This window comes from Daphnia pulex, chromosome 7 (assembly GCF_021134715.1).
Source record: "Daphnia pulex isolate KAP4 chromosome 7, ASM2113471v1".
NCBI lineage: Eukaryota > Metazoa > Arthropoda > Branchiopoda > Diplostraca > Daphniidae > Daphnia > Daphnia pulex.
In genome coordinates, this window is record NC_060023.1 from 10,850,518 (window position 1) to 10,876,217 (window position 25,700).

The 25,700-nt window shown below is 42.6% G+C and overlaps 3 protein-coding genes across 18 annotated transcripts; 2 read left to right on the forward strand and 1 right to left on the reverse strand.

Annotated features, from left to right (window-relative positions):
* Positions 1–1,079: 1,079 nt before the first annotated feature.
* On the forward strand, positions 1,080–18,007 carry LOC124196742 (nuclear receptor subfamily 2 group F member 1-A-like). Of its 6 annotated transcripts, none has more exons than XM_046591932.1 (9): positions 1,080–1,408; positions 3,121–3,288; positions 3,360–3,806; positions 5,017–5,157; positions 6,248–7,780; positions 7,866–8,606; positions 9,837–10,196; positions 14,041–14,655; positions 16,656–18,007. In XM_046591932.1, the coding sequence occupies exons 6-9, from the start codon at positions 8,219–8,221 to the stop codon at positions 16,928–16,930; spliced, it is 1,638 nt and encodes a 545-aa protein (XP_046447888.1). In that variant the 5' UTR covers positions 1,080–1,408; positions 3,121–3,288; positions 3,360–3,806; positions 5,017–5,157; positions 6,248–7,780; positions 7,866–8,218; the 3' UTR covers positions 16,931–18,007. The 6 variants fall into 6 exon arrangements, with proteins under 6 accessions (XP_046447888.1, XP_046447890.1, XP_046447891.1 ...); XM_046591934.1 differs by lacking the exon at positions 1,080–1,408 and adding an exon at positions 1,454–2,508; XM_046591935.1 differs by lacking the exon at positions 1,080–1,408 and having other exon boundaries at positions 3,079–3,288; positions 6,248–6,769; positions 6,895–7,780.
* Positions 17,471–22,948, reverse strand: LOC124196744 (cotranscriptional regulator FAM172A homolog). Of its 7 annotated transcripts, none has more exons than XR_006875808.1 (11): positions 22,766–22,889; positions 22,565–22,662; positions 22,384–22,502; positions 22,113–22,312; positions 21,897–22,035; positions 21,797–21,830; positions 21,646–21,731; positions 21,431–21,550; positions 19,589–19,673; positions 18,943–19,488; positions 17,471–18,875 (listed from the first exon to the last, which is right to left on the reverse strand). XR_006875808.1 is itself a non-coding variant. In XM_046591945.1 (10 exons), the coding sequence occupies exons 2-10, from the start codon at positions 22,620–22,622 to the stop codon at positions 19,382–19,384; spliced, it is 948 nt and encodes a 315-aa protein (XP_046447901.1). In that variant the 5' UTR covers positions 22,623–22,662; positions 22,815–22,948; the 3' UTR covers positions 17,471–19,381. The 7 variants fall into 7 exon arrangements, 5 of the variants coding, with proteins under 5 accessions (XP_046447901.1, XP_046447900.1, XP_046447899.1 ...); XR_006875809.1 differs by having other exon boundaries at positions 17,471–18,881; XM_046591945.1 differs by having other exon boundaries at positions 17,471–19,488; positions 22,815–22,948.
* Positions 22,893–25,676, forward strand: LOC124196745 (phosphoribosyl pyrophosphate synthase-associated protein 2-like). Of its 5 annotated transcripts, XM_046591946.1 has the most exons (9): positions 22,925–23,010; positions 23,231–23,407; positions 23,522–23,611; positions 23,678–23,797; positions 23,987–24,096; positions 24,418–24,596; positions 24,671–24,790; positions 24,853–25,005; positions 25,076–25,676. In XM_046591946.1, the coding sequence occupies exons 3-9, from the start codon at positions 23,535–23,537 to the stop codon at positions 25,379–25,381; spliced, it is 1,065 nt and encodes a 354-aa protein (XP_046447902.1). In that variant the 5' UTR covers positions 22,925–23,010; positions 23,231–23,407; positions 23,522–23,534; the 3' UTR covers positions 25,382–25,676. The 5 variants fall into 5 exon arrangements, with proteins under 5 accessions (XP_046447905.1, XP_046447902.1, XP_046447906.1 ...); XM_046591949.1 differs by lacking the exon at positions 23,231–23,407 and having other exon boundaries at positions 22,893–23,010; XM_046591950.1 differs by lacking the exon at positions 22,925–23,010 and having other exon boundaries at positions 23,987–24,087.
* Positions 25,677–25,700: the final 24 nt, after the last annotated feature.

Sequence of the window (25,700 nt, forward strand, 5' to 3'; positions counted from 1 at the left end):
AGGGGATCTACTGGCAAACGGCGAGAGATGTGCACACGCTGGCACATTATTACACACACGACAGTTTTCTAGTTAGTAAAAAGAGCGGAGATAACAATGAACACACAAGAGCCCAGACAGCTCATCTGTTCTTAACCAGTTTCTCCCCTCTGTTAAAGGACATACGTACGTCTTGACAAGCAAAAGTTGAGAGGAAAAAGAACCGAGTGTTAATCTCAGCCCAGCATCACACACACTCCAAACCCCCCCACGTAACAAAACAAAAAAAAATGTGCTTGGATCCTCAATATAATCACCCATATACAGCATTTACTCTTTATCTTTACAAGCAACCTGATTTGCTTCAGTGTTTTTCGGAACGCACAAAAGAGTTGGTGGTGGTGGTGGTGTTCTAGATGCAGAAAAACACTTACGGGCCTTATCGACCGACATCCATCTGACATGGTGGCACTTGGACACGAGGGGGGAAGCATTGTGTCTGCAAAAGCTTATTGTTCAATAATGTGAAGCTACACGATGATCTTTAACAGACATTTCCACCAAAAAAATTTCCCGAAATGTTTTTTCGAACGTCACCAAAATGTTGTCAGAGATAGGCGATGTCTGAGCTAATGGGACAGTATCGTTTAGTTCGACAAAATCTTTTGTTAACGACTTTGTGTCGAGGAATAAAAATTTGCATGGCGGCTCGGCAAAATAAAAAGGAGTCTAAGCGTGACGGAGGGATTTGTTCAAAAAAAAGTTCTCATGTAGCCTACTTCTTGTTTTTATTGGGAGAAAAATGGCTGTGGCTTTGGCTTTTCTTGTTAATGACCGACGTAAAAAGACGAGAAAATAAAACGAGACCTTACCTTTTAGAAGAAAAGTTGAGCCGAAACATGGGTAGATTATTCTAGGTCGACGTCACAAGTTTCACTGCCGATGCCGATCCAGTTTCTTTGTCTCTCGAATCATCACGTGCCAAAATCGAGTATTTTAATTTCGTCAGCTGATGACCGGAAACCAACGTCGCAATTTACTTAAATGAGCATCTTAGCGACAATTGGCAACGTTTATCAATGGCCGATCGATCGTGTCAGTTTCGAAAGAAAACAGTTTCCTGGCTCCTAGGGAGAATTCGTTTTTTTGGATCGGATGTGATTTTATTTCAAAGTCGAAATGGCTTCACCACCGCAAAACCTCACGGCCGTCCATGAAAACAAAAAATAAAAACGAGCTAAAGGGGCGAAATATAATAATAATCGTGTCTGCTGCCAAGAAAATGGGAGACCAGAGCACACACGTTGCAGTCACGAAGAAGGTCGGAACGAGGTCAACCCGCGGCTTTTATTCATCCTGTTGTTTTGGCAGCCGAAAAAACCTTTTTCTCTTCTTCTTCAGAATCGAAGGGCTTTTTCTTCTTGTTTTTGTAAGTATTACATTTTTGTTTTGGCCGCCATTTTTTTTGTTGTGAGAGAAAATCCTCGTGTGCATCTCTCTCTCGTGTGTTCCATATAGACAAGAATAGCACGCGGGATCTGTGTGTGTACATAATAAGGTCTGCCGTGAGTCGTGTGTGTGTGTGTGTCCACTTTGGTAATGGGTTTAAACCCCAGGCAGAAACACACGAAAGAAGCAAACAACTATGGTGTAAATGTATGAATGAAAATGATGATGATGATATGGAAGAAAAACCAAAAGTATTTCCGGAGCTGCCGGGGCTCATCTCGTATGTATTTGTTTCGTTTTTTTTAATTTTAAATTGTTTTTCCTTGAAATACTATGTGCAACTCTCTGAAAGTTTAAGGCAAACTCTCTGGGTGTTTTGGTGAATTATCTTTTCATCTCGCAGGATGGAAGGGAAATCGCTTTAATTTAAAGATTCTTTTATCCCCCAGTGTAGGACTTGGTTTTTTTTAAATTGCTTTCTTTATGCTATTATGGCGGCCAGTTCCGTAAGTACGGCACAGCACACCTAATAAATTTCCTCTGCCTAATGTCATAAACCATGCTCCTTTCTTTCTATACTCCCTGTCTGGTTTTTATTCCGACTGTGTGCAACCAGAGGCAAAACCTTTTGATGATGATGACGGTGAAGTGGCGTCTTCCGACGCCATATAATACTATTGTGACTTTAGACTCTGCTGCCGTTGGATGCCTGTGGATTGAGAAAGTCAACTGCATGGAGAAGAAAGAAGAAGAATAGGAGAACAACAACAACAACAACAGACGTCTGGACTGGCTAAATGGCAACGAGAAGGGAGTAGGAGGAGCTGGAGCGGAAGTGGCGGTGCCCTCGCTCATTTTTCTAGCGCAATTAGCCGTTGAAATTACTCCGCGAGCCAAGGATATACACGTATATATGTATACTCGCTGGGCACAGCAGCAAACAAACCCTGGCTCTTAACCACCACCCCCTAAAGGCATACTAGTTTAAGAAGAAACGGCCAACTGTATATAACACAATAACTTGTTTCTTTCTCCCCAATTTCAAGTGTCCAAGGTCCAGCAGTTCCAAAGTTTCTTCAGGTAAAAAAAAAAGAAACAAAAGGTGTTAATGATGACTTTACCTTTGCTCGACTCACATAACCAACAAGGAGTCGGGATGCTCCTGTGTGTGCAGCATATGTTTTTTGGTAGCTGGGGCTAATTACTTTTACAAGACACTTTGTGCTTGGCCGTTTTTCTTCGAGATGGGCCGCCCTCTTAAAGATATGGCCAGGCTTAAGATAGGGAAACAGGTGACCGCAACAGCGGCGTCCGGCGTCCGTGCAGGAGTCACCTTGATTCTCTCATTTCACAATTCCTCCTTCCCCCCATAGAGATCACGTCCTGTCCATAGCTTATTTTTTTATCTTCTTTTTGGTTGTTGTTGTTTAAAAAATAACCGGCCGTGTAACTATCGGTTGACTTTCTAATGACTCTTAAAAGGAAGCCTGGCTACTACTACTACCTTCTTTGCTATAGTTATAATGAAGGCCCATCACGCCATCAACTTACAGGTTCGAACGGCGACAATGGCGAAAGGTTTTTTTTTACTTTTCTGACCACCTCAGTTAAAATCTAATTATTTTCAAGTTTGTAGGAAGATTTTGAATCACGAATAAATTGTTTTTATTTTTTCTTTTTTTCTTGTTGCAGAGATGGAAGAGAAAAGGAGGCGGAGTCGTCGAGAAGAAAGTCCTGGGATTTTTTTTTTTAAGAGAAGAAGAAGGAGGATGCGATCATCAGGTGAACGACTTGGAACTTCCGCCCGCAGTAACGTCCGCGGGATAAGTAGCCTAGCAGGAGCAACAACAACAGCAGCAAGTAAAAATAAAAGAAAAAAAAAGAGCCAAGGGAAGAGAATAATCATAAAAAGACACACACGTTCCCTTTAGGTACATCATGGAGTTGACCTTTCGGTCACGCCGGTATATCTGCTATAGTACCGGAGGTCACACACACACATAGTCTATAGTTGTACCGACTATACCACGGCCGCAACCACACCGGTGCGCCATCATCAAGGGTAGAAACAACGAAGAGGAGCCTGCGCTACGGCATTAGCGTGTACTTCCAGCTGGTTTCCTCTCCGCGTTAGTCGAGAAAATTTTCAAACCACAGAGAAGAAGCGCCTTCGTTCGCCACACAGCCTGAGATTTCCCATCGAGTGTGTCCGGATGGAACCCGCCGCCCTTACAGTGGGCTCTGTCTCCCAAGGCTGGATAAAAATAAGGAGCCAAGGCTTCGCTCTATGGTACAACAACGCCGGGTCATTTGGCTCGTCGGGGGTCACACGGGATCCACAGTCAACTTGCATTCGGACCCAGCAAGGAGCTATGGGGGTAACTATAGAAAACATCTTCTATTCTTATTCAGCCCCTGTCCTACTTTGGATTCTCCTTTCATTCAATCAAAAAAGAAAGTGAAATTTCGGGTGGGAGAAGAATGGCCATAGGAAAGAATGATATGTACAAGAGACATGCAATGTTTGTGTGTGCAACATAGGAGCAGGTCAGGTTCATTCAACTGCGGGTAAGATAGGAGTTGTGTGTGTGTGTTAGGGTAATTATTTATGCCATATACTATATATGTAGACATTCCCATAGCGCCTTTGGGCGATCGCAGTGTATGGCTCCATCATTAACTCTGTTTCTCTTATTCTCCTCCCATTTTCTTTTTGAAATGGAACAAAAAAAAAAGAGAAATAGTAGGAGTTCCTCTATTTGTTCGGTTCTTTTCTTTATCATCTATATATCTACACATGTAGATGTATAGTACTGTGTATATCCTCGTTATCGTGGATCGTGACCTCTTTGACCCGCGGGAGAGAAAAAGATTTCCATTCATGAAAAAAACCCACCGGAATCGGCAACTCTTTTTTTTTTCTATTTTCTTTTAAAAAATTAGGAACGAAAAAACGGTTACGTGATCGATATTGTATATCTCTTCCTTGACAGACACTTTCTTTTTAAAAAATTGGTGGGTTATTTGAACGACCAATTTTCGGATGCGATTCTGCCATTTTTCACAAAAGTTGACCGCAACTGATGGATCTCATCGTGAATTCGTGATCGTCATGTAATCTCAAGGTCTTTCCATCACACACATGTGTGGGGGTGGGTGAGATTTAAAGAAATAATTTTATTTATTTTTATTTGTCGGGAAAAAAAAAGTTTGGGACTAAAAATTTGTACGAAAAATGCCTGGCGGGTTGATGTAATGGGTGCTTACATGGATATCTACCTGGCGGGCATTTTCATTATGAAGCCGAAGGGGGTACACTACAGTACTACTGGCTGCTGCCTGGTGGAAGTTGTTGGTGGTGGTTGTGGAAGGAAAGGAAAAAGAGAATTTCCCATGGTATGTATAACGAGTCACGACCGAGGTTCACTCTATAAGAGATTGGGAGGACACACTAGAGGGCGCTCCCTCCCTCCCCCTCCCCCTCTTTCCAGAAAGAAAATGAGGGCGGCCAGTGGTTACAACATCCTTCCATTTTTTCTCTTTTTTTATGATATTCTTTCTCATGACTCTTGTTGTTGTCCTGTGTAGGTGAGCAAATCCACTCGAGGCGGCAACAACTTCCGGCCAATGTTGTCGCATCAGAAATGAAATCATTCCGCCGGACTTAAACAAAACTCCTTTAAGATCAGAAAAAAAGGTTTCCACATAAATCCTACAGAACAAAAAAAGGTAAAAAACCTCCTACGCTTTTCTTCGGAACAACATTGTGTAGTTTAGATCGAATGGGGGAGGGGCAAGTCGAGAAATGAGTTCATTAAAAAGACTTTGGGTGGGTGAAATCTCTTTTGTTGTATCTTGCGCCAAGATAGTCGGCGGGCGGCTGTTTGCGTGTGGGAATCATCATCTTGTGTATTAAACTAACATGCCTCCCTTTAACCATCTGGGTTTTTGTCGGATATACCCATTGACAACACAGCGGCGCCGATCTACCAATATAACCCGTCCGGGGGTTAAAAAAAAACCCCAAAAAATGTCGGTCATAATTTCTTGTCATCCCTTTAAAACTTGAAAAAAATAGGGGGGATTAAATGTTGAAAACATTGCAGTTGGCCGACTGATGATTGGAAGAGTGCCGGGGGAAAACAACAAACGCTGGAATAGAGAGAGAGAACGGGTTGCGCTGGAGTAAAAGCAGCTGCGTTCCGTCAATCGACCGAACCCAGAGAGAGAGAGAGCTTTTAAATCATTTTTTTTTTTCTTAAGTTGTTGTTGTTTTTCCACCCATAAAAACTCGTGCGCTTCTTTCTCCCGCGAGACGACGCTCGGGTCAAAGTTCATCCGCCGCAAAAATAAAAAAAGAAGAACGCAGGTTTCCTTCTCCCGTTGGCTCGCGCTCTGCCACCGTCTTCAAGGGGCGAGTAATCAAACGGTTTAGAAAAAAAAATTTCCCATTTTTCAAAGCGGCGGAACAGATGGATACATAAATGCGCGACACTGTATGGAGAGAGAGGGGGGCTGTACTCTATTACACCGTCAACAAAAAGCTTTTTTGGCGGATGATGAGGGGGGGGGAGAGATACGGGGCTCGTGCTCTCGGATAAAAAGTCGAAACGGACTCTCGGATTACATCACAGTCTCTTCTAAAGCTCTCTCCCCGTGTGCGCCGACCTTTGATTCCCCTCGAGATCTAATAACCCAGCACAGATCCGCGCACTGTGTAGTTGTCCGGATTTTTTCTTCTTTCATATTTTCTATGGTGTGGTTGTACGATATTTTGTGGTCTAAATAAAAAAAGAGATTTTTTCTTTTTTCCCCATAGATTTTTTCCAGGAGGGGGTGTGGTTTTAGGTTTCTGCCTGGAACCAACGGCCACCCCTCTATTTGCGGGGACGTCTGTCTCTGCTCAATGTCAATTTTTATGACATGAACATGACGAGCTCTCTCCCCGGCTTATGTGTGTGTGTGTGTATTAGTACACATATGGGCCGGTCGACTTATATTATGGGTATAGAAGAAGATTTATTTATTTTGAATATCATCTCCCCGCGTATTTTTTATTTATTTATTTGCAGACGTGAAAGAAAAGAAGAAAAAATAGAAAGAAGAAGAAGAAAAGACAAGAAAAAGGTCAGTCGGGTCAATGGAGCCGAAACGCAGCGTGCGCGCCTGGCCCAACCGGGCCAACTACCTTTTAAACTGGCGAGTTCAAAAGTTCGCGCGCGCTACTCGACTACTTAAGACTCTCCATCGAGCACACAGGATCCATCCAGCCCAGTCTATCCACAGGGTGCCCCCCATCTCTCCACTATATACCAGTATAGATAATATACTGTCACTTTTGGTTTGCTCCTGTTATTCTTTTAAATTCTTGTTACTCTTTTTTATCTATTCATCCGCACAATCCAAAAATAGGATCGATATGTAATTTGTTCTATTTATTTCTCTTTTTTTTTCAATATTCGACAGGAAAGGAGTGGATGGAAGAAGAAATTGGATTTGCGGATGAGAGGAAATGATTTGGAGAAATTTTTTTTGTCGGTGGGGGTAGTGGATTGGAGGGCAAGAAAGGAACGGATGTCGATGACGTCGATGGAGAAAAAGAAGATGGAGAGGTGTTGGCCCTGTCGATCGACGTCGAAAGAAGAAGAAGAAAAAAAAAGAGACTCGGCGCCAGTGGGAGGGATGGGAGGAGCCACATCGCTAACGACGTCCAATGGGGGCCGAGCCAGAGATCAAAGGGGGATGGCCGGAGGGCGCCCGGGGGGCCGCGGCCTCTGGCACGGCGCGCACCAATAGACACACACTGTGCCACACAGAGCCAAAGCCACCACCAGCCCAGCACAAGTCCCTTTTATTTCTCTTTTTTCTTATTTTATTTTTGAAAGAGCCCGCGCGCGCGTTGCCATAACGACAGCCCCAAAAGGCCACCACCTCCTTGTCCCCACCCTCTTTTTCGCTGGCTCTCTCCTGTTTGTGTGTGTGTCTGGCTAAAGGATGGCTGCGCTATGAACCCGAGAGACGGTATCACGGGGCCAGTTGAACGCTGCCGGCCGAACGGCCTCAACGTGTGCCCTCTGCCGCTCCGATACTCCTGACCTTTGAACCATCACACCACTTCATACAGAGACATACACACGACCGTATAGCTTTTGCTTCTTTGGACTTGACGCTCAACTCTCCTCCAAATCGATCGAATTTCTTTTTTTAAAAACAAAAGGAAAATTTTCAATCCGTGAAGAAAACAAAACGATTGGTTACCCTCGCCAGCTACCGGTTAATGTCATTTTTGCTTGAGTCTATTTCGCGTGCCGGAGGAATTACGTCATTTGGAATAACTTGGCGAATCATTCAGGTCAGTTTAGTTATTTTTTTAAATTACAAATGTTATACAGTTTATTTGGAAATTAATTGTAAAAAATATTTGGAATTTGTCACAGGTGAAATCGTGATGGATTTGTGTGACCCAGTGTCGATGAATTAAAAGTGGAACGACATCAAAGTGTAGTTTTTGATTATCCCGGATCCTAGTTTGCAGTTGGTGTTGTAACATCCAAAGTGTTTCGAATCGGAATCTGAAGAATTGCGTATTTTTTTCTTTTAGTGCCGAGTGGTTTTTTCTGTGCGTCATCAGTGAAAAAATCTAAACAACAACAGCGATAAAAAAAAATTCAAAAAATAAAAACTCGTCGAAACTCATCGAATCAGAAAAGAAGGAAAACCGAAAAAACAACCTCAAAAAAGTATCGGCCTCATCATAGCGTCGTTTCCGCTCTCACTGTCGGGTCCGGCCATGTCGCTGATGGGGACCATGCCATCCGGCGTGCTGCTGGGCGGCGGAGGAGTGGTCGGCCACGGTCCCGGCGGATGGAGGGACGTCGGGTTGACGTCGGTCGACGATCCTATCGGCCCAGTGGTGGGATCGGCGTCCCTGGGCGGACTGGGCGGACTGGCCATGACTCCCCACCACCAGCAGCAGCAACAGCAGCAGCAACTCCAACAGCAACAACAGCAGCAACAACATCACCAGCCCCCGCCGCAGATCTCCACGCCAGGATCGCAGGCCTCTTCCGGCGCCTCCTCGTCGGCATCCAACAACGGCAAAGACGCCCCCAACGTCGAGTGCGTCGTCTGCGGCGACAAGTCATCCGGAAAGCACTACGGACAATTCACTTGCGAAGGTAAAAACATCAAATCAAATTCTTTTTCTTTTTTTCCTCGTTCGACATCGGGACAGATTTGTTGTGTTGCAGGACCACACAAAGGGGCCGATTGAGGTTCTCTTTTGTTTCACCGATTTGACGGTTGATGATTGCTCAATTAAGAAGGTCGGTTAGAAAAGGAAGAAGAAAGGTATAGGGAGGGGGGGGGAGGCTAACGTGATGGAGGGTCGTCGTCCTCCTCTTTTAACGCGGATGTATCGATGATGATGAAAAGAAAAACAACAAACCATTTTACGACTTGATGGTTGGGAAACTCTTTTTTCTTCGTTGATTGACTCGGCGGTGGGGCTCTCTCTCTGCTCGATCCCGCCTCCCATTCTATTTTTCTCTTTTCCTTTTACGACTCTGCACACAGATACAGACACACTGTGTGTGTGTATCGTTGCGTATTAGTTGTTTAGATATACCTGACGGCGGATTTCGGGCTTTCCATACGGTCATTCCACACTCTAACGACCTTACATAATTGATTATCGCCAGTCACACACAGACATGAAGGAAGGAAAAAGTTCTTTTAGGGTTTTTTATTTTTTCGAGGGGTTTTCATTGATGATTTAACCGCAAACTATTATACAACAGTTGTATAATGTAATGAATAATATGTTTAGACCTTTGTTTTTTTGTTTTTATTTGATTCCGGGGGTGAAGGAGATTGTGTTGTTGGAATGATGAGGATTGGTGAGGGCTTGTTCATTCCTTTTAGGGTGGGAGAGAGAGAGAGGTTTTTCTTTTTATGGACTCAATGAGGCCCACAACAGTAGCACAGGTTGATTTATTTACGACACGTAAGTAGAGAGTTGAGTGTCGTAAAGTTGGAAGTCGTCGGGGGACTTCTTGTTTGATGACATCCATCTCAGTCCTGCCATTTTTGATTGAGTCGGAAGTCTATATAGACTTTCTATGTCTCTCCTACAGTTAGGGGCTCCCTCCTTTCAATCAAATGATGGAACGATAGAGAGATGATGACACGGAGGGGGGCTGTATAAGTCTCTGGGAGGAAATGTTGCCTAGGAGAGCCTTGAGGGAGATCCTCACGCCACAATAAAAAATAAAAAAAAAGTCGACTGGGTGATTGTCGTGCCCAATCAATCGATGAGTTTTTATTTCGCCTTGGAAGTTTAAACGACCCAATTGTTATAAGTCATTTTGTGTAATGTGAAACATTTTCTATTTTTTTCTCCTGTGTAGGGTGTAAAAGTTTCTTCAAGAGGAGCGTACGTCGGAACTTGAGCTACTCGTGCCGGGGCAACCGCAACTGCCCGGTGGACCAGCACCATCGCAACCAGTGCCAGTACTGCCGGCTGAAGAAGTGCCTCAAGATGGGCATGAGGCGAGAAGGTGGGTCCCCATTCACCATCGCTCCATCCACCATCCACAGCATCATGCACTCTTTCCACCCTTACCACCATTACCAATCTCCTCCACCACCAGTGTGGAACCCTCTTTCTGCTACTTCTACTACTTCTACCACTTCGGCCAGTGCTTCTACCGCTTCTACCACTTCTGCCACTTCTGCATCACGGCCGGCGTTTTTAGCGGTCGGCCACGGTGGGTCATGGCTCCTCCTCTGACACTCTCGACTTGTCCACTCTCAGATTCTCTCTTCATATTCCTTCTTTAATTTTATCTCGGAAAAAAACATAACACATTCGCTAACCCTGGCCCAGTTATGACGAGGGGTTACAACCGATAAACTTTTCTACTTCTTTTGCTCGTGTCAAATGATTCTTGGGTGCTGTCCTTAATTTCTTTTTTAAAACAAGTTTGTGTGCACTGGACATTTCCCACCTTCTGTCAGGGGGTCTTTCCCTCCTCGGTCCAGGAATCTTTTTTCTTTTCCAGGGTTCATCCCCCCCTGTTGAGATTTATACGCGAGTTTTTTTTTTTCTTTTTCTCCCCTTGCGGTTTCAACTGACACCCTCCTCTTCTCGCGCCCTCTTCTCATTTCTTCTTATTCTTTTTTTAGGGGTTTTGGTTTCTTCAGTTACAAACGTGGTCGACCGTCAGAATCTCTCTGTGATGCTCTAACATTTAGCCCCACCATCTCCTTATCCCTTACAAGTCGAGTCATTTGTCAAAGGCACTCCCCCCTCCTATTCTCTTTCTCTCTCTCAGATATACATTACAGAAAACTGGAACTTTTTTATTTTAAAAAAACTATTGTGAGATTTGCTCATTAACTTTTCCTCCCTCCAAACCGACAGTCAGTTAAATCAATCTGGCAGACGAGGTATCCGTGTGTGTTAATTGAGTTTTCCCACCGTAAACTTTAGTCTCGGAAACTGGAACACACACACACACATTGGATCATCATCTTCTTCGTTAATATAGATGAATAATACCTGCGACTTGACTCTTGGTAAAAACTTGTGAGACACACACACGGACTTGTCTGCCGAGTTGTTGCGGGACTTTCATACGGCCCTAATTCTGTGATTAGAGCGTCGTTAACAACTGGTTAATCACTCGTAAACACAGAGAAAAACCTTTTTCTCCTTTCTTCTTGAGGTTTTTTTTTTTTTCCCGTAGCGGCCAGTTGCATTTTTAGATAGATACAGTCCCTCTCTCTCTGTGTGTGTGAGAGTCTGCGTGTGTAATAACAGGGCGAGCACACTAATGCTATAGTATGTAATATTCCTCCTCCTCTACAGTCGCCCATCTTAAATTAGTTATTTAAAAAAAGAAACACAGACACTGCGACTGGACTCAAATTGCTTTTTTCTTTCTTTCTCGTTTGGAAATTGAAAGTTTTTTTCGAGAAAATTTTCTTTCTCGACCAGATTGCTTTTCATCTCAACAAATTCTGACGACCACACTCCCCCACGAAAGAATAAAAATATAAAAACAAAACTGTTTAATAAATAAAACAAGGAACCCCCTTTGATTTTTTGGTTGGGCAAGATACGAGGGAAGAAGTGGGGGATATCCAGAAAAAAAGAAAAGGAATGTGCCTGTTTTAATTTTTGGGTTTTCCATCGAACTTACAGGCCCAACTATTTTGCCTTTCTGGGGGTTTCGCTCTTGTGTGCGCAATGGGGTTTTTTTTTCTTTTATTTTGCGCTGAGGGTCCGAGAGTCTCTTCCCGTTGGGAAACCCGAAAGCTCCTACAAGTCCGAGGAAATATAAGGGGTCCGTGTAGAGAGAGAGAGAGATCCTCTCGGTCGGAGGTCGTGGGAACGGCGACCTTCGACTTGAAAAGAACTAGGCCTACATATATACAAGAGGAAAAGAGAGAGAAGTAGTACTCCATCTTCTTGTTTCCTTTTAAAATAAAGAAAAATGTTGTTCACATTATATTCCACACCAGAGATATGAATGTCCAACACCTCCCCCCCCCTCGACCGAACTTGTATAGGCCCCAAAGATACAGAGTATCGATGTGTGGTGTGTTATGTGTAGAGATATTTTTTCCAACCCCTTTTTTTCTTTACTTTTTTTAAATTTTTTCTTTTTTTCTCCAACAAGTGGCAAGATGGCTAGCGGCTTTTTCGTGTACGTACATGTGTTTGCAACGAGTTACACAGACGAGCCCCCTTTTCTCCATCTCCTTTCCATGTGATTATCATCTACACAAGTTACACAAATCTTTGCTAGGGTTTTTCTCGCTGATTGAACTGGACCCCAACTATCCAGTGGACATTTTTTTTCCGAAAGAGTTTTTATTTGGTTAGGGCGTGTCGTATAAATCCGGCGAGATTAAGTATTTTTTTTTCCTAAACTTTTTCGGCTCTATCCTGTCGAATGTAACGCACAAAAGAATGGGGAATTTATTGAATTTATTGTTCTTTGCGGGAGGTTTCGAGACGACTTTTTCTCTTCATCACGATCACCAAAGAAAAAAGGAAAATCATATTTTTTTATTTTATTTATTCTTCAAAAAGGGTTTTTCTTTCTTTCTTTAAATAGTTGTGAAGGAGCTCCTCCTCCTCGTCCTCGAGACTAAATAACAATAGCTTTTTTCGTAGACTGGGCAAAAGCAACACACAGAGTGAGATGGAAGAAGGTGGAAAATCGAAAAGAAGAATGGAGAAAGAAAAGATACAACACACAGAGATGAATAGGCCATTATGTATCAAGCAAAAGGCTAACGAGTTCGTTTTCTAGACTTTTTTTATACCACTAACTCTATCCCCTCCCAATAGGCGCCCACCACCTTGTAATCGACACACACACAATCAGGCACATTTCCTCTATTCTTGTTCGTTTATTTTTGGGGTTTGATTGTCCGTGGCCGATCCCCCCCGGAAAATAATTTTCCCTTTTTTTTAAACCAAAACAAAACAAAATAAAAGTGAAGTAGAAATTCGAGCAGACCAGACCTTCCAGAACACCATCAGATAGCCACCACCACCACTTGAAAAGGAAAAAGCCAGTCGACTGAAGAAACACAAGTTTCACTAAAAAGAAAAATGTGTTGGTGGTGTGGTAGTGGTAGTATTTAAAATATCCATAATCTGTTTCGGGTTGTTATCTTTTGCGAACGCGTCAACACGAAGAAACGAAAATCGCCGTCGGGCCTCCCAACAACAACAAAATTATTTCTATTTTTTTGCGTGACAAGATCTTGTTTGTTTTTGTTTTGTTTGGAAAAAAAGAATTTCTTTTTTAATAATTTGGATGCCGGAAATGTTTTTATTTCTTCTCAAAGATGAGAAAGAAGAAAATGGGGTTAAAAGGAAGTTCAAAAGTTGCGCCATCGACGCAGAAGGAAAGGAGAAAGAGAGAAACGGGATGATAATGGGTCCGACAGTCAGAAAAGTGAATAATCATATTATGCATGGGCACGGAATGAAACAAAACAGTCGGGCGGTTGCCGTTGCCTTTTTTTTTTCTTTTTGTAAAAAAAAAAATGTTCACGGACGCCGCCGTTATTAACTCCCGACCGCGGTCATTCCTTATCTCTTATCTTTCGCACGTTGAGCACAAACATTTTTCTCTCTCTCTCTCTGCTTTTCGATGCGCGATGACCATGGAAATTCACGCGCGAAAAAGCTGGTCATTCGAATTACGTATTATTATTTTCCCAGTTATTTCTTGTACTGTATCAGACACATTAGCCTCCCACCGAGTCCCCCCCCCCCCCAACACAGTCGGTGGGCGGCGACACCCTTTTTCACGGCCTAATGGACAGTTCACTCGACACACCCCGACCATTTTTCACTTTCACTATTATTTTTGGGTAATTTTTCCCCCTTCCATTCGTGAAACTGACGTGATTTCAAGATTCCTCCTCTTCCTCACCCCCTCCCCTTAAATCATCATTCCCAAATCAATCATTTCCCCCTCCTCACTCTTGATACAAATTTCAATCAATTGTCTAATAAAAAGGAGAGAAAAATCTGTGACAAATTTATAATGTTTATTTTATTTTGTTGTTTTTGGTATATTCCAGCTGTCCAGCGGGGTCGAGTTCCGCCTTCGCAACATCCGGGATTCCCTGGTCAGTTGTCGCTGACGAACGGGATCGGCGGCGGCGGTGGTGGCGGCAACATGGGCCTGGGCGGCGGCGGCGGTGTGGGCGGCCTGGGCGTGGGCAACGACGGCGGCCTCAACGGCTCGCACGGCTACCTGTCGAGTTACATTTCGCTGTTGCTGAGGGCCGAGCCGTACCCGACGTCGCGCTACGGCCAGTGCATGCAGCCGAGCAACAACATCATGGGCATCGACAACATTTGCGAGCTGGCCGCCCGGCTCCTCTTCTCGGCCGTCGAGTGGGCCCGCAACATCCCCTTCTTCCCCGATCTCCAGGTGACGGACCAGGTGGCGCTGCTGCGCCTCGTCTGGAGCGAACTGTTCGTGTTGAACGCGTCGCAGTGTTCCATGCCGTTGCACGTGGCCCCGCTCCTGGCCGCCGCCGGACTCCACGCCAGTCCCATGGCCGCCGACCGCGTAGTCGCCTTCATGGATCACATCCGCATCTTCCAGGAGCAAGTGGAGAAACTCAAAGCCCTCCACGTCGACTCGGCCGAATATTCTTGTCTCAAAGCCATCGTCCTATTCACCACAGGTAAGCGGGCGGCATTTTTTCCCAGGCGGACCTTGAGTGTTGATCGAATCGCCACTACAAAACAACGAAAATGACAGTTTGATCTCTCGTCCAGGGGACCTTTGATCCATTTGGCCTTTTTCTATTATTTTGTCCTAGTCCCTGGGCATAGAGAGACGACCGTTTTTACGGTACGTCGCCGTTTGAAAATGTCCAATCCAGGAGCATCGGTAATCGATACTCAGAGAGGATGGATTCCGCTTCTTCTTGTGTATTTCGGCGTGCCGAGGGGAAGGTTAAACCGACGGCCAGTGCCCAGGGAGAATCGAATTCAATATTGAATGCCTTCATTACCGATTCCCGTTTGTTTGTTTTTGTGTGTCGGGGAATTGAACGACATCGACGACAGTCACTGTGCACGCACTGCCCGTTTGAAACATTCATCCGCCCGAGATTTCCTTGTTGGTGAAATCGAGCGACTTCCCCCCTCTCAATTGGGACATCCTGCACACCGACAGCATCAAACATGCACACACTTGCCTCTTTCATAATTGATCGAGATCAACGTGAATTGATAAGGAGGGCCGGCGCTCACCAAGTCCAGGGGGGCAGTACCCAACAAAACAATAGTCTAGTGATCACATGAGAAATTCAGGTGGAATAGAAAAAATTGACCGATGGGTTTTTTTCCCCCTCGTATACCGCCATTTCCCCTTGTCCAGGTAAAATGTTGTGCAAGTATGCGCTTGCCCCTAATCCATCAAATAATGGCGCGCGAAATTTCAAAAAAAAAAAAAAAAGGCGTCCCGTCGTGTTTGTGGAATGCCCAGATTTTGTTTTGGGTGGGAGGTGCCGGTCCGTCGTCAAGAAATTTAAAAACAAAAATTTAATGAAATGAATTTGTTTGGTGATCTTGGCATCTTTTCGTCTGTTTTGCTGTCGTCCGCATTATTGTCAAACCAAGATTCCCGAAGGAGAAACGGGATGATTTTATTTATATCTGCGTGTACATTTACACAGATATTAGAGGAGCCTGCGGGGGTATAACCAGAAGGACGCCGTCGAGTCTGGAGTCGATAAGCGACGGATTGGATTTCTTATTTTCTCTCTTTCCCGTTTGATTTTTCTTCTTTTCTGGGTGTTTGGTGCGCGCTATGCTTATCGGTGTGGAACACGTGCGGGATTAGTGGCTCCTTGTAACAAATCTCGTCTGCACCATCCCAGCAGCAGCGACTCTCACAAAGTCTCTTTTCTCTTCTTCCTTTTTTTTTTGAGCTCAGCCAACGTTACCCACACACTGAAAAGGTCACCGGTTGAGGTCGCCTTTCTGTCTTATCTGCTTCTTCTTTCTTTTTTGACTCTCCTTAACGTTTCGATTGGCGTGGGCCACCCCATCAATGAGGCAAATGTGATTTTATTTTTCGTGGGAGGGGGGGGGAAGTTGAAGAGTTTATCGTGAAAAGTCATCTTTTTTTCCTTTTTATTTGTTGTTGTTGTTGGCGTGGTGGGCGAGGTCAACCGAGAAGAGGGACGACTTTTGATTAGTCGAAACCGCGCCCCGTTTGAGATTCCCGCGATGGAGAGTAAAAGAAAACGAACGATTTTGCGGTTTTTTTTTTATTTTCTGCCTTTTTTCGGGTGTTTGTTGTTTTTCCCGAGTCCCCCCTACCACCACATCTCTGATTTCTTTTTTCTTTCTTTCCCTTTGGTGAAAAAGAACTGGAAAGAGGAGGAAGAAGAGGATAAGGACAACAAAAGGGCGCGGAAACTGAACGTACAAGCGCGACAGATGCGTGGCATTGGCTCGTAATCAATGTGCGAGTAGAGGGGGGAATGATATGAAAGAGAAAAGAAACTTTGTTGGCCAGCGGATGAGAAACATCTATAGGCCTCTATGTAATATAATGGAGGAGAAATAGGATCGTACAACATTGTATGCGCGCAGCCCAGGCAGCTGATGAAGATGATGGATCTAATAACTGAACTGATTTTCTGTATTTTTTTGTTTGTTCTATTTGCAGACGCTTGCGGATTGTCGGACGTGGGACACATCGAGAGCCTGCAGGAGAAATCGCAGTGCGCCCTGGAAGAGTACTGCCGGACGCAGTATGCCAACCAACCGGTCCGTTTTGGCAAACTGCTCCTGAGGCTGCCTTCTTTACGTACCGTCTCGTCGCAAGTCATCGAGCAACTTTTCTTCGTCCGGCTGGTCGGTAAAACGCCCATCGAGACACTCATCCGCGACATGCTCCTATCCGGTTCCAGTTTCAATTGGCCCTACATGCCGTCGATGTGAATATTAAAAGTAAAAATTTTCAATTTTTCTTCTTCTTTGTGTGTGTGGAGTGTTTGGGGGAGTTGGGAGCTGCGCAAATGTTTTTGTTGTTGCCTCCTCCCCCCGCCACCACGAAAGACACTTTCCCCCCTTATAATAATAATAATAATAATATCTACGACATTCGATATTTAGTTGTATAGTGTTATATATATATTATTATATCCCTCAGCCCACCGAAATCTCATCGTTTGTGCTACTTGAATATGACACACACTCATACAAATAGTCCTCTATTATGTTTTTGCGGGTGGGGACTAACACTACTTATATTACGTATATTATATATGAAGTAGTAAAATGGAGATCTTTTTTCCGATAAAAGACACACACACACATCCGGTCATGATCTGCAAAAACATATTTTCGGTTTGATAAAATAAGAAATTATTGATAATTACAACATAGGCTGCTATTTACCCCACCACCACTTTGAAATCTTTTTAACATTTCTTCAATTTTCTCTTGGCTCTCTTGAATTTTTCTTTTTTCAAAAATATATATTGAAATGAATAATTAATTATACTATTATATCGGATTCATTTGGTATACAAATATTATATGAAGTGGGACACGCAGGAAACAAAACAATATTCATATTCTATTCACTCACGTCTGATATTTTTCCCTCGTCTCGGTTTTCACTAGAAGATTAAAAAAAAAAACAAGAAAAATCATTACAAAAAAAACAATAATAAATTCAATTTCGTGTTGTTGTTGTTGTATACGTGTATGTGTGTGAACAGCGTCAAGCCAAAGTTGTGTACAGTTCCTTTTATCATTTTTTTTTTGGTAAATCCCCCCCCAACAAAATTAAAAATGAAAAAAAAAATTCGACAGCTCTCTCTTATTAAATCATAATTATTGATGTGTGGTTTGTTTAACTGTTTACTTCTTGATTGATTTGTCACCCCCTCCCGAGATTTCATCAGTGGTCCCCCCTTATCTTTTTTTTGTTTGTTTCACTACAGAATTTCATGTGTGGATGTTATTTCTCAGTGTACAGTGTAATACATTGACGATTTGATCCCTCCCAAACCTACCAGAGTTTTACCTTTTTTTCTTTTTTAAAAATTGAAAATTAAGAATCAAGTTTAAAAAATCAAACAACAAAAAGGACCGCCGTGATTCTTTGAGTCGAAGGAGGGAAAAGATATTAAATGAAGTCGGTGTAGTTCCAGGAGATCAAAGGTCCCTGGAAAGTGGGGGGAAACTTTTTTTCCTGAGACGGACGAAAATTCGGTCAACGATTATTGCGGATTCTTTTTTCTCTCGATACGTCGTTTGTCCTCTTCCTGGATTTGGCCGTTTCGGTTTCCCATTTCTCTTTCTTTTCCCCTGGTAAAATTTCTGAAAGAAAAACAGTAAGGGGAGGGGGGTCAAAGCAGAGGGCGGGGCCGAGAGGCCAAGCGCCGGTAGCCCGTTGTAGCGTAACTGGCCGCCGACACGCACGGACACTCCCGATCTTTCCTCTCGGCCTCTACAATGACGACCCCGGCGTCTAGGAAAAAAGAAAATCCCGTTGGCGCACGCGTCTTAAAGGGGGGATACCCGTGACCGTTCACCCGCATCTCTCTTATTCAACCCTATAACCTCCCCCTTTTCTTTTTTCTCCCGAAACATTTTTCCCCTTTTTTGTTTGGGGGATGAATTGAACGGCTTCCGTTGACGACACCCCGCCAAAAGCCAATAAGGCAAAAGTCGTCGGCGGCGGCGGAAATCTCGGCTTGCGTGATCCAGGGGCTTCTGTCGTGTAACGGACGCTCGAAGGGGTCGGTCCGCAGCGACGGGGGGAAACCGTTCCAGTGTGAAATGTCTCCGTTTTCTTTTTCTTTTTTTCAATTCCCCGGCCGCATTTTTTCATCGCACAGGACGGACTGAGTGTCAGTCTTCTCTGACTCTTCCCCTACACCTTTTTCCGCTTAAATTCAGAAGAGAGAGGGGGGAAGCCCTTAGTTGTTATTATGACATACCTTTTTGACGGTGTGCACAGGTGACTGGCCGAGCCAAATAGGGTTAAACAGACGCTAATTTTCACGAACCCCCTTCGTTTTTTTTTCTTTCTCATATCTCGGCGTCACGCTTGGGGCAACAAACGAATCCAATTACCATTAACAACGTCCGTTTCTTTCTTTGTTTCAAGTTCAAGCTGCTTGTACTGGACGACATTTTCTCTTTCTCTCTCTCTCCATAAACAGATATGTCAATTAGTCAAAGCACCGAAAATCTTTTTGTTTGTTGAAGGGGGGCAAAGGAGAGATAAGGGATAAAAGGGATACACACTTTTGGGTCTCCTAAACAGTCACCCGAGAGTTAAAATTGTGCGTGGGAAATGGGAATAACATTTGGAAAAAAAGTTTCTATTAGGAAATTGGGATTAAAATAAGGTCTGGTGGTCAGAGAGATTTTTTGTTACTGTCCGTTTTGTTGCTGTTGCAATTTCTCCTGCAACTTTTCCTCCAGGAACTGAAATATACTGGACATGCTGCAGTAAGAGGTCATCTCGTGCTGCGTGTGACCTGCGCGTTCCAGAAAAAGAAAAAGAGAAAAAGATTAGAAAATGACAAACATTTTTTGGCCAATAAAAATTCGATCAAAGGAATGGGGTCACACAGTCACCTGCCGACACGCGATCGATATCGTTGGCTGGTCTTCCGACTGGCGTGTCCAACGGTAGGCCGGATGATACCCAATTGCGCCCAATCTAATTATTTAATGTTGGTGTTTTTTTAAAACAAAATTTTGGGCCTTTTGAAATGCAAATGCAATCACGACGAAATGATAAATCTCAGCGGAAGAGGAATGAATGAAGGAAGGAAGGAAGCAAAACCAGTGTGGAATCCGTGCAGTCGAGATTTTCCCACGAGTTTTTGATCCGGGTTCCGCTTTGGCGCTCACATCACATCACCGGTGTCCCAGTATTTCCTTCCTTTTTCCCTTTTTCCTTCCGCTCTGCCAACGGACGAACCCCCCCATCCCTTTACACCTCTTGTCAATGTTGAAAAACCTGGGAATCAAAACCGCGCGCAAAATTCTTTTTTTCAAAAAATAAACCAAAAAAAAAGTAGTCTTTTCCCAGTTCCGGTTGTTGTACAACAACAATTTCAATGGCTTCGATGACATTTCTTTTCTTTTTTTTTAAATCAAAAATATTTCTCTGGTGAGGAGTAGGGGGGGAATAAAACGGGGTTGGGTTTCGTGTTTCGCCAGATGATAACGCAAAGTTCAACAATGAAACCATCCAGCAACAACAACAACAACAACCGAAAAGGATATTTTAGAAAATGAACAAGGACTTTAGGAAGACACCGACGCTAAACCGGCGTGTTATTTCTTCTTCTTCATTTTTCCCCCCAGAAAAAAAGGAATATCGAGATAATTTACGACGGCTATTCACAGCCCGGGCCACAACGGAACGTCCCGCATCATACAATACGACACACAAAGATATGTCGGGAAAAAAAGGAGGGGAAATGAAGAAAAAGACGTCATATAGCGAGATGTTGCGCACGCCCCGAAGGCTTTCTTCTTCTTCTTCTTCCAGCTATTTATAAGCGGTTATATCCAAGGCACAAAAGACTGTACGATTTTTTTTTTATGGCCGATGCATTCCAGGTAGACAGAAGAAAAGAAGAAGAAGAAAAAACACGCTATATATTAATAATGATTTAAACGCGAGCCGCCCAAATGACAAGTCTCTCCTTTTTTCTTTCTTTTTCGATCAGAGGCAATGGCGGCATTGAGTCTCCACTCTCTCTCAGGTCTACATGCCATTTGAGTGGCACACTACTAGTACTATATTATGTAGTTACATGTGCGCATTATTAACGACGGGTCGTATATAAATTGTCATAATGAATTACAGGAAATTCCCACGCTTTTATTGTTTTACAACTCACCCCGCATTTTGGTGGTTCACGGTCTCACTCGGTTAAAAAAATCACGTCACCAGACGTGAATGAATGGAAAATGAGGGGGGATTTTTCATTAAAAATAAAAAAACGAGATGAAGAATGCGGAGGACTAAAAGGGGTAGGGGGAGATCAAATGCTGCCCGGATCGCCGTGTGCCGGTCAGTTTGGGCCGGAAGCGGAAATACGGAGACACAACAGAAAGTCGCTACGCTATACAAATCAGTACGTACGAGTTAAGTGCGACATGCACAGCTAACCCCTTTGACCTGGACCACTAGCGCAACACACAGTGGCTTGACTTGCCCAACCGCTCTTAGTTAGTCCTTAAAAAACATTCACAATCTCCATTCTCTCCCTCTCTCAGTCTCTTTGGAACATGAAATGAAAAGGGGGGAGAAAAAAATATGATAAATTGTGGAGGCCCCGTTTCTTTTTTATTTTCTTTTTGAATTCTTTTCTCTGCGGGAGCGGTTGATTGTTGCGGACTAGTGAATAGGTAATGACTTCCCCCCTGAGACCCAATGTAACATGTTCATGTTTGTCCTACCTGACAAAGGAATTGCTGTAGGCCGGCCGCGATCGTCTCATGGTGGACCATGCTGTGGACGGAATCCGTCATCGCCAAGGCAAACACGCTATCTTGAAATTTCTTCTCCACTTGACTTGCCTGTAAGGATTACATTATTATTATTGTTTTATTCTTGAAAAATTCGAAATGAGCTGACGTCGGCGACATCTAGCGGAATAAACGCATTCGCTTACCAATTCCAATGTGCACACGCCGCCGTAGCTGTGGGCAATGAATGCGATATGTTTGGCCGGACTTTTGTCAATCACCTGTTTCCACACTATTGGTACACAGAAAAATACAAATAAAAATGACGACAATCTATGATGACGCAATTTCCGTTACCTGATAGCAAATGATTCACTGGATTTTCACTACCCTGTCAATATAGTAGAGTCCCAGTGTTATTTGATACTGATGCTTGAATATGAATCAAATTGTTTACCTGGATTAATTTCTTCTTTCTGTCAATAATCCTATGATTGTCATTTGTATTTGTAACTATAACAGCATAGCCTTTCTGCCTGGCCATTTCAATGAAAGGTAATTGTGTTCCTGTATCCAGGCTGTCATTGATTATCAACCTTATTTGGGGAAAATAGATTATTACTTAAAACTTAAGTAATTATTGAAATGATTAAGTGACTTTAAATTTACCTACCTACGAGCCCACTGGCCAGCTCTAACAACACCACTACCATGTACTAAAACAATCAGTTTATCATTGGTGAAAACATCATCACTAACAAAGATGAAAGACTCAATTTCATTAGATGTTTCAGTGCAACCTTCTTTTTTTAAGAAGGTTTTTGTAAGCTTCCCTCTAGTCTCAAGCAATTCATAAATGTGTTGGTTAATAATCTGCAAATGAAGATTAAAAGCATTGCTATGGCCTTAATTTCATAGATGAAATTTGTTTGGTTGTTATATACTTCTCCTAATGCTTCATAGCGTCGTTGGTTGTAATCATTATTGTCTCTATCCACTTCAAACTCAAAGGGACAATCTCCTGCAGCTTTCGTGACTGGGTCAATAATTCGCAACTGTCCCTCTGGAAGAATACAGGTGTCAGACAAATAATAAAATTGTCACAAATAGAAAATGTATACTAACTTTCATTAAATGCATAACCAAATTCGGTCAATGTTTTCGGAAACGAATCAGCATCCATAGCTGGCCCAAAACGAGAAGAAAAAAATAGTGGTAGAAACCTTCATTAAAAAATAAAGTAACTGAACTCAACACGCTTTAAAAATAAATTAAACGGAAAGAATACGATAGGATGTGTTTGCACATCTCGTCCAGGGCACCTACGAGGTATTAAATATTTCGAATGATCGACGATTACGTAAGTGTTTATACTTTGATTTTGTGCGGGAAACGTTGATATTGTATCTGTCATTAAGTGAATCTGTCATGAGTAATTCAGCTGCGACATTGCGTTTTTAAAAATTGAATCCCAACTTCCAGACCTCACATGCATAGCTTATCGCTATCATATGATTTGTAACTCTGAAAGGTATTCCTGGGTTTTTCTCGGTTGTGACCGGTTTGACGAGGTATTTGTCTAATATTTACACACTCAATCTCTCTTATTGTATCTTATTAAGAATCTTGACGCGCGTGAAAACAACACACAGATTCAATAAGCAGTTTTATTAATTTTCAATACTTTATTCAGATCACATTGTAATAATAATATCCCAGAAAAATCACATAAATTGTACTAGTATTCATTTTCACATTTTATTTTATTATGGAATATCATTTATTCGATAGTGTTGTGTGTGTGTCAGCTGTCTCTGTTATTGGGTTCTGCAACAAGCCAACCGCCATAAGTTGTTGCACGCACCTGCACGTCATTCTGAAGAGTTGTTAAGTATATCAATCTTTTGTTCAGAAAAATACTGAAATCTCAAGACTACTGATCAATTTAATACAAATTAATTAAGACAGGTTAGTCATTCTTTTATAGGTATATCTTATCTACTAGTATTCAAATATTTAAGTTCAAGTGTTTTAACGTCATTAAATTGTATGCAATTGTTTTCTTTCATCTCCTACGTGTAGAGTAGTTTCAAAGATGGATCGCAGTAAAGTTGGCGAGTTGATGGTCATCACTGGGAATTCTCATCCTGAACTAGCAGATCTTATAGCCAAGTATTACATAATAAAACACAAAATTATTCAGACTTATTTTAATATGTTCACATTCTTTATATCTAGACGTTTGGGTATCAAGGTTGGAGCAGCTTCAATTTACCACAAAACGAACCGGGAAACTATGGTTGACATTGCTGATTCTGTTAGAGGAAAAGATGTCTACATTATTCAAACAGGAACCAAGTAAATGCTTAATTGAAGAGTGTAGCTTTTAGATATGGTATTGTCAAATACCCTTTAGAAAAAAAAAGATGTGCAACATTTTTACTAGTTGGAGAAGTGTGTGCAATTGACTTTAAATGGCTTATGTTTATACTTGTGTATTAATTGTTTGTGAAGCACATAATCTTTCATAGGTTTTGAATATTCTAGAGATGTCAACAACAATATTATGGAACTATTGATCATGGCTTACGCCTGCAAAACGTCGTCGGCTCGCAGCATCGTGGGTGTAATCCCCTATCTACCCTACAGTAAACAGTGTAATCTTTTTATTTATCCGTTTTAGTTTTCCCTCGTTCTGTGCAAAAGGACCTTCAACGTTCAACCGAGTTCTATTCTTCAGACGTTCTATGTAGATTTGCATTCTTAATCCATGCATATATGTGTAGTTTGTGCTTGCACGTAGATTTTAATTCCAAGTAGTTCACATGCTACCCCTTTGCTGTGTACTCCTTTTTTTAGTTGTGTTTATCATTCTGATTAACTCGAGTTGTACGTGTCCAACTTAATGTCAAATTCAGTTTCACATCGATTTTTTTTCTCTCATTCCAATCCCACCAATTCGCAATCCCCGCAAATAGGTAAGATGCGAAAGCGAGGATGCATCGTGTCTAAGCTGGTTGCTAAGATGATGTGCCGCTCTGGATTGAACCATCTCATCACTATGGATCTGCATCAAAAGGAAATTCAAGGTTTTTTCGACTGTCCAGTCGACAATCTCCGCGCATCTCCCTTTCTTCTTCAATACATTCAAGAATCCGTAAGCTCTTTTCTTATTGTATTGACTTGGCTATTGATTTTACTTATTTTATTTTATCTTCGATATGTTTTTAGATCCCAGATTTCAGAAACGCCGTTATTGTAGCTCGTGATCCCGGATCGGCCAAGAAAGCCACTTCATACGCTGAGCGTCTTCGTCTGGGAATCGCCGTCATTCACGGTGAACAGAAGGAAGTAAGTCGATTTAATAATGGCTTACTATTAATCAGCTGACTTAATTCATCACATCCATTAAGGCCGAGTCAGACATGGTGGATGGCCGGCATTCTCCTCCGACACTACGCAGTCGCACCATGGATGCTGCTCGCGGAATGCCCGTCATGACTGCTAAAGAAAAACCGCCAATCAATGTCGTTGGAGACGTAGGAGGCAGGATCGCCATCATGGTGGTACGTTTCAAAAATCTGTTATTGAATTTAGCTATTTTTATTAATTGGCTTATCGTTTCCATTTTCGTAGGATGACATGATCGATGATGTCAGATCTTTCGTGGCTGCTGCTGAAGTCCTGAAGGATCGAGGCGCTTACAAAATCTACGTGATGGCCACTCATGGATTACTTTCATCAGATGCTCCAAGGCTCATCGAAGATTCGCCAATCGACGAAGTGGTTGTTACCAATACGATTCCACACGAAATTCAGAAGATGCAGTGCCATAAAATCAAAACAGTAGACATCAGCGTCCTCTTGGCAGAGGCCATTCGGCGTATCCATAACAAAGAGTCCATGTCGTACCTGTTTCGTAACGTCACCCTCGAAGATTAAGGAAGAAAGAAAACATTTCGCTTGCTGGGCCTTAACAATTCATGTGAGATGAAGACATTCTATAGCTGCTGGTGAGGTAATCATTCTCTTTTTGATTATTTCACCTTAGTCAATATTCACAAATATAAATTAGCTTGCAGAACTTGGAATGTGGATTTTTGTATAAGGTTTTTTTGTTTTGTCCCGGGTTTATAGGCGTGTAATGTTCGAAAGATATTGTTACTTTTCGTTTCTAATTGGTAGTGATGTTATTACACCCCCTTAAACAAGTGTCATTACAAATTGTTCCAGCAAACTTGAAGGTTATTTATTTATGTAT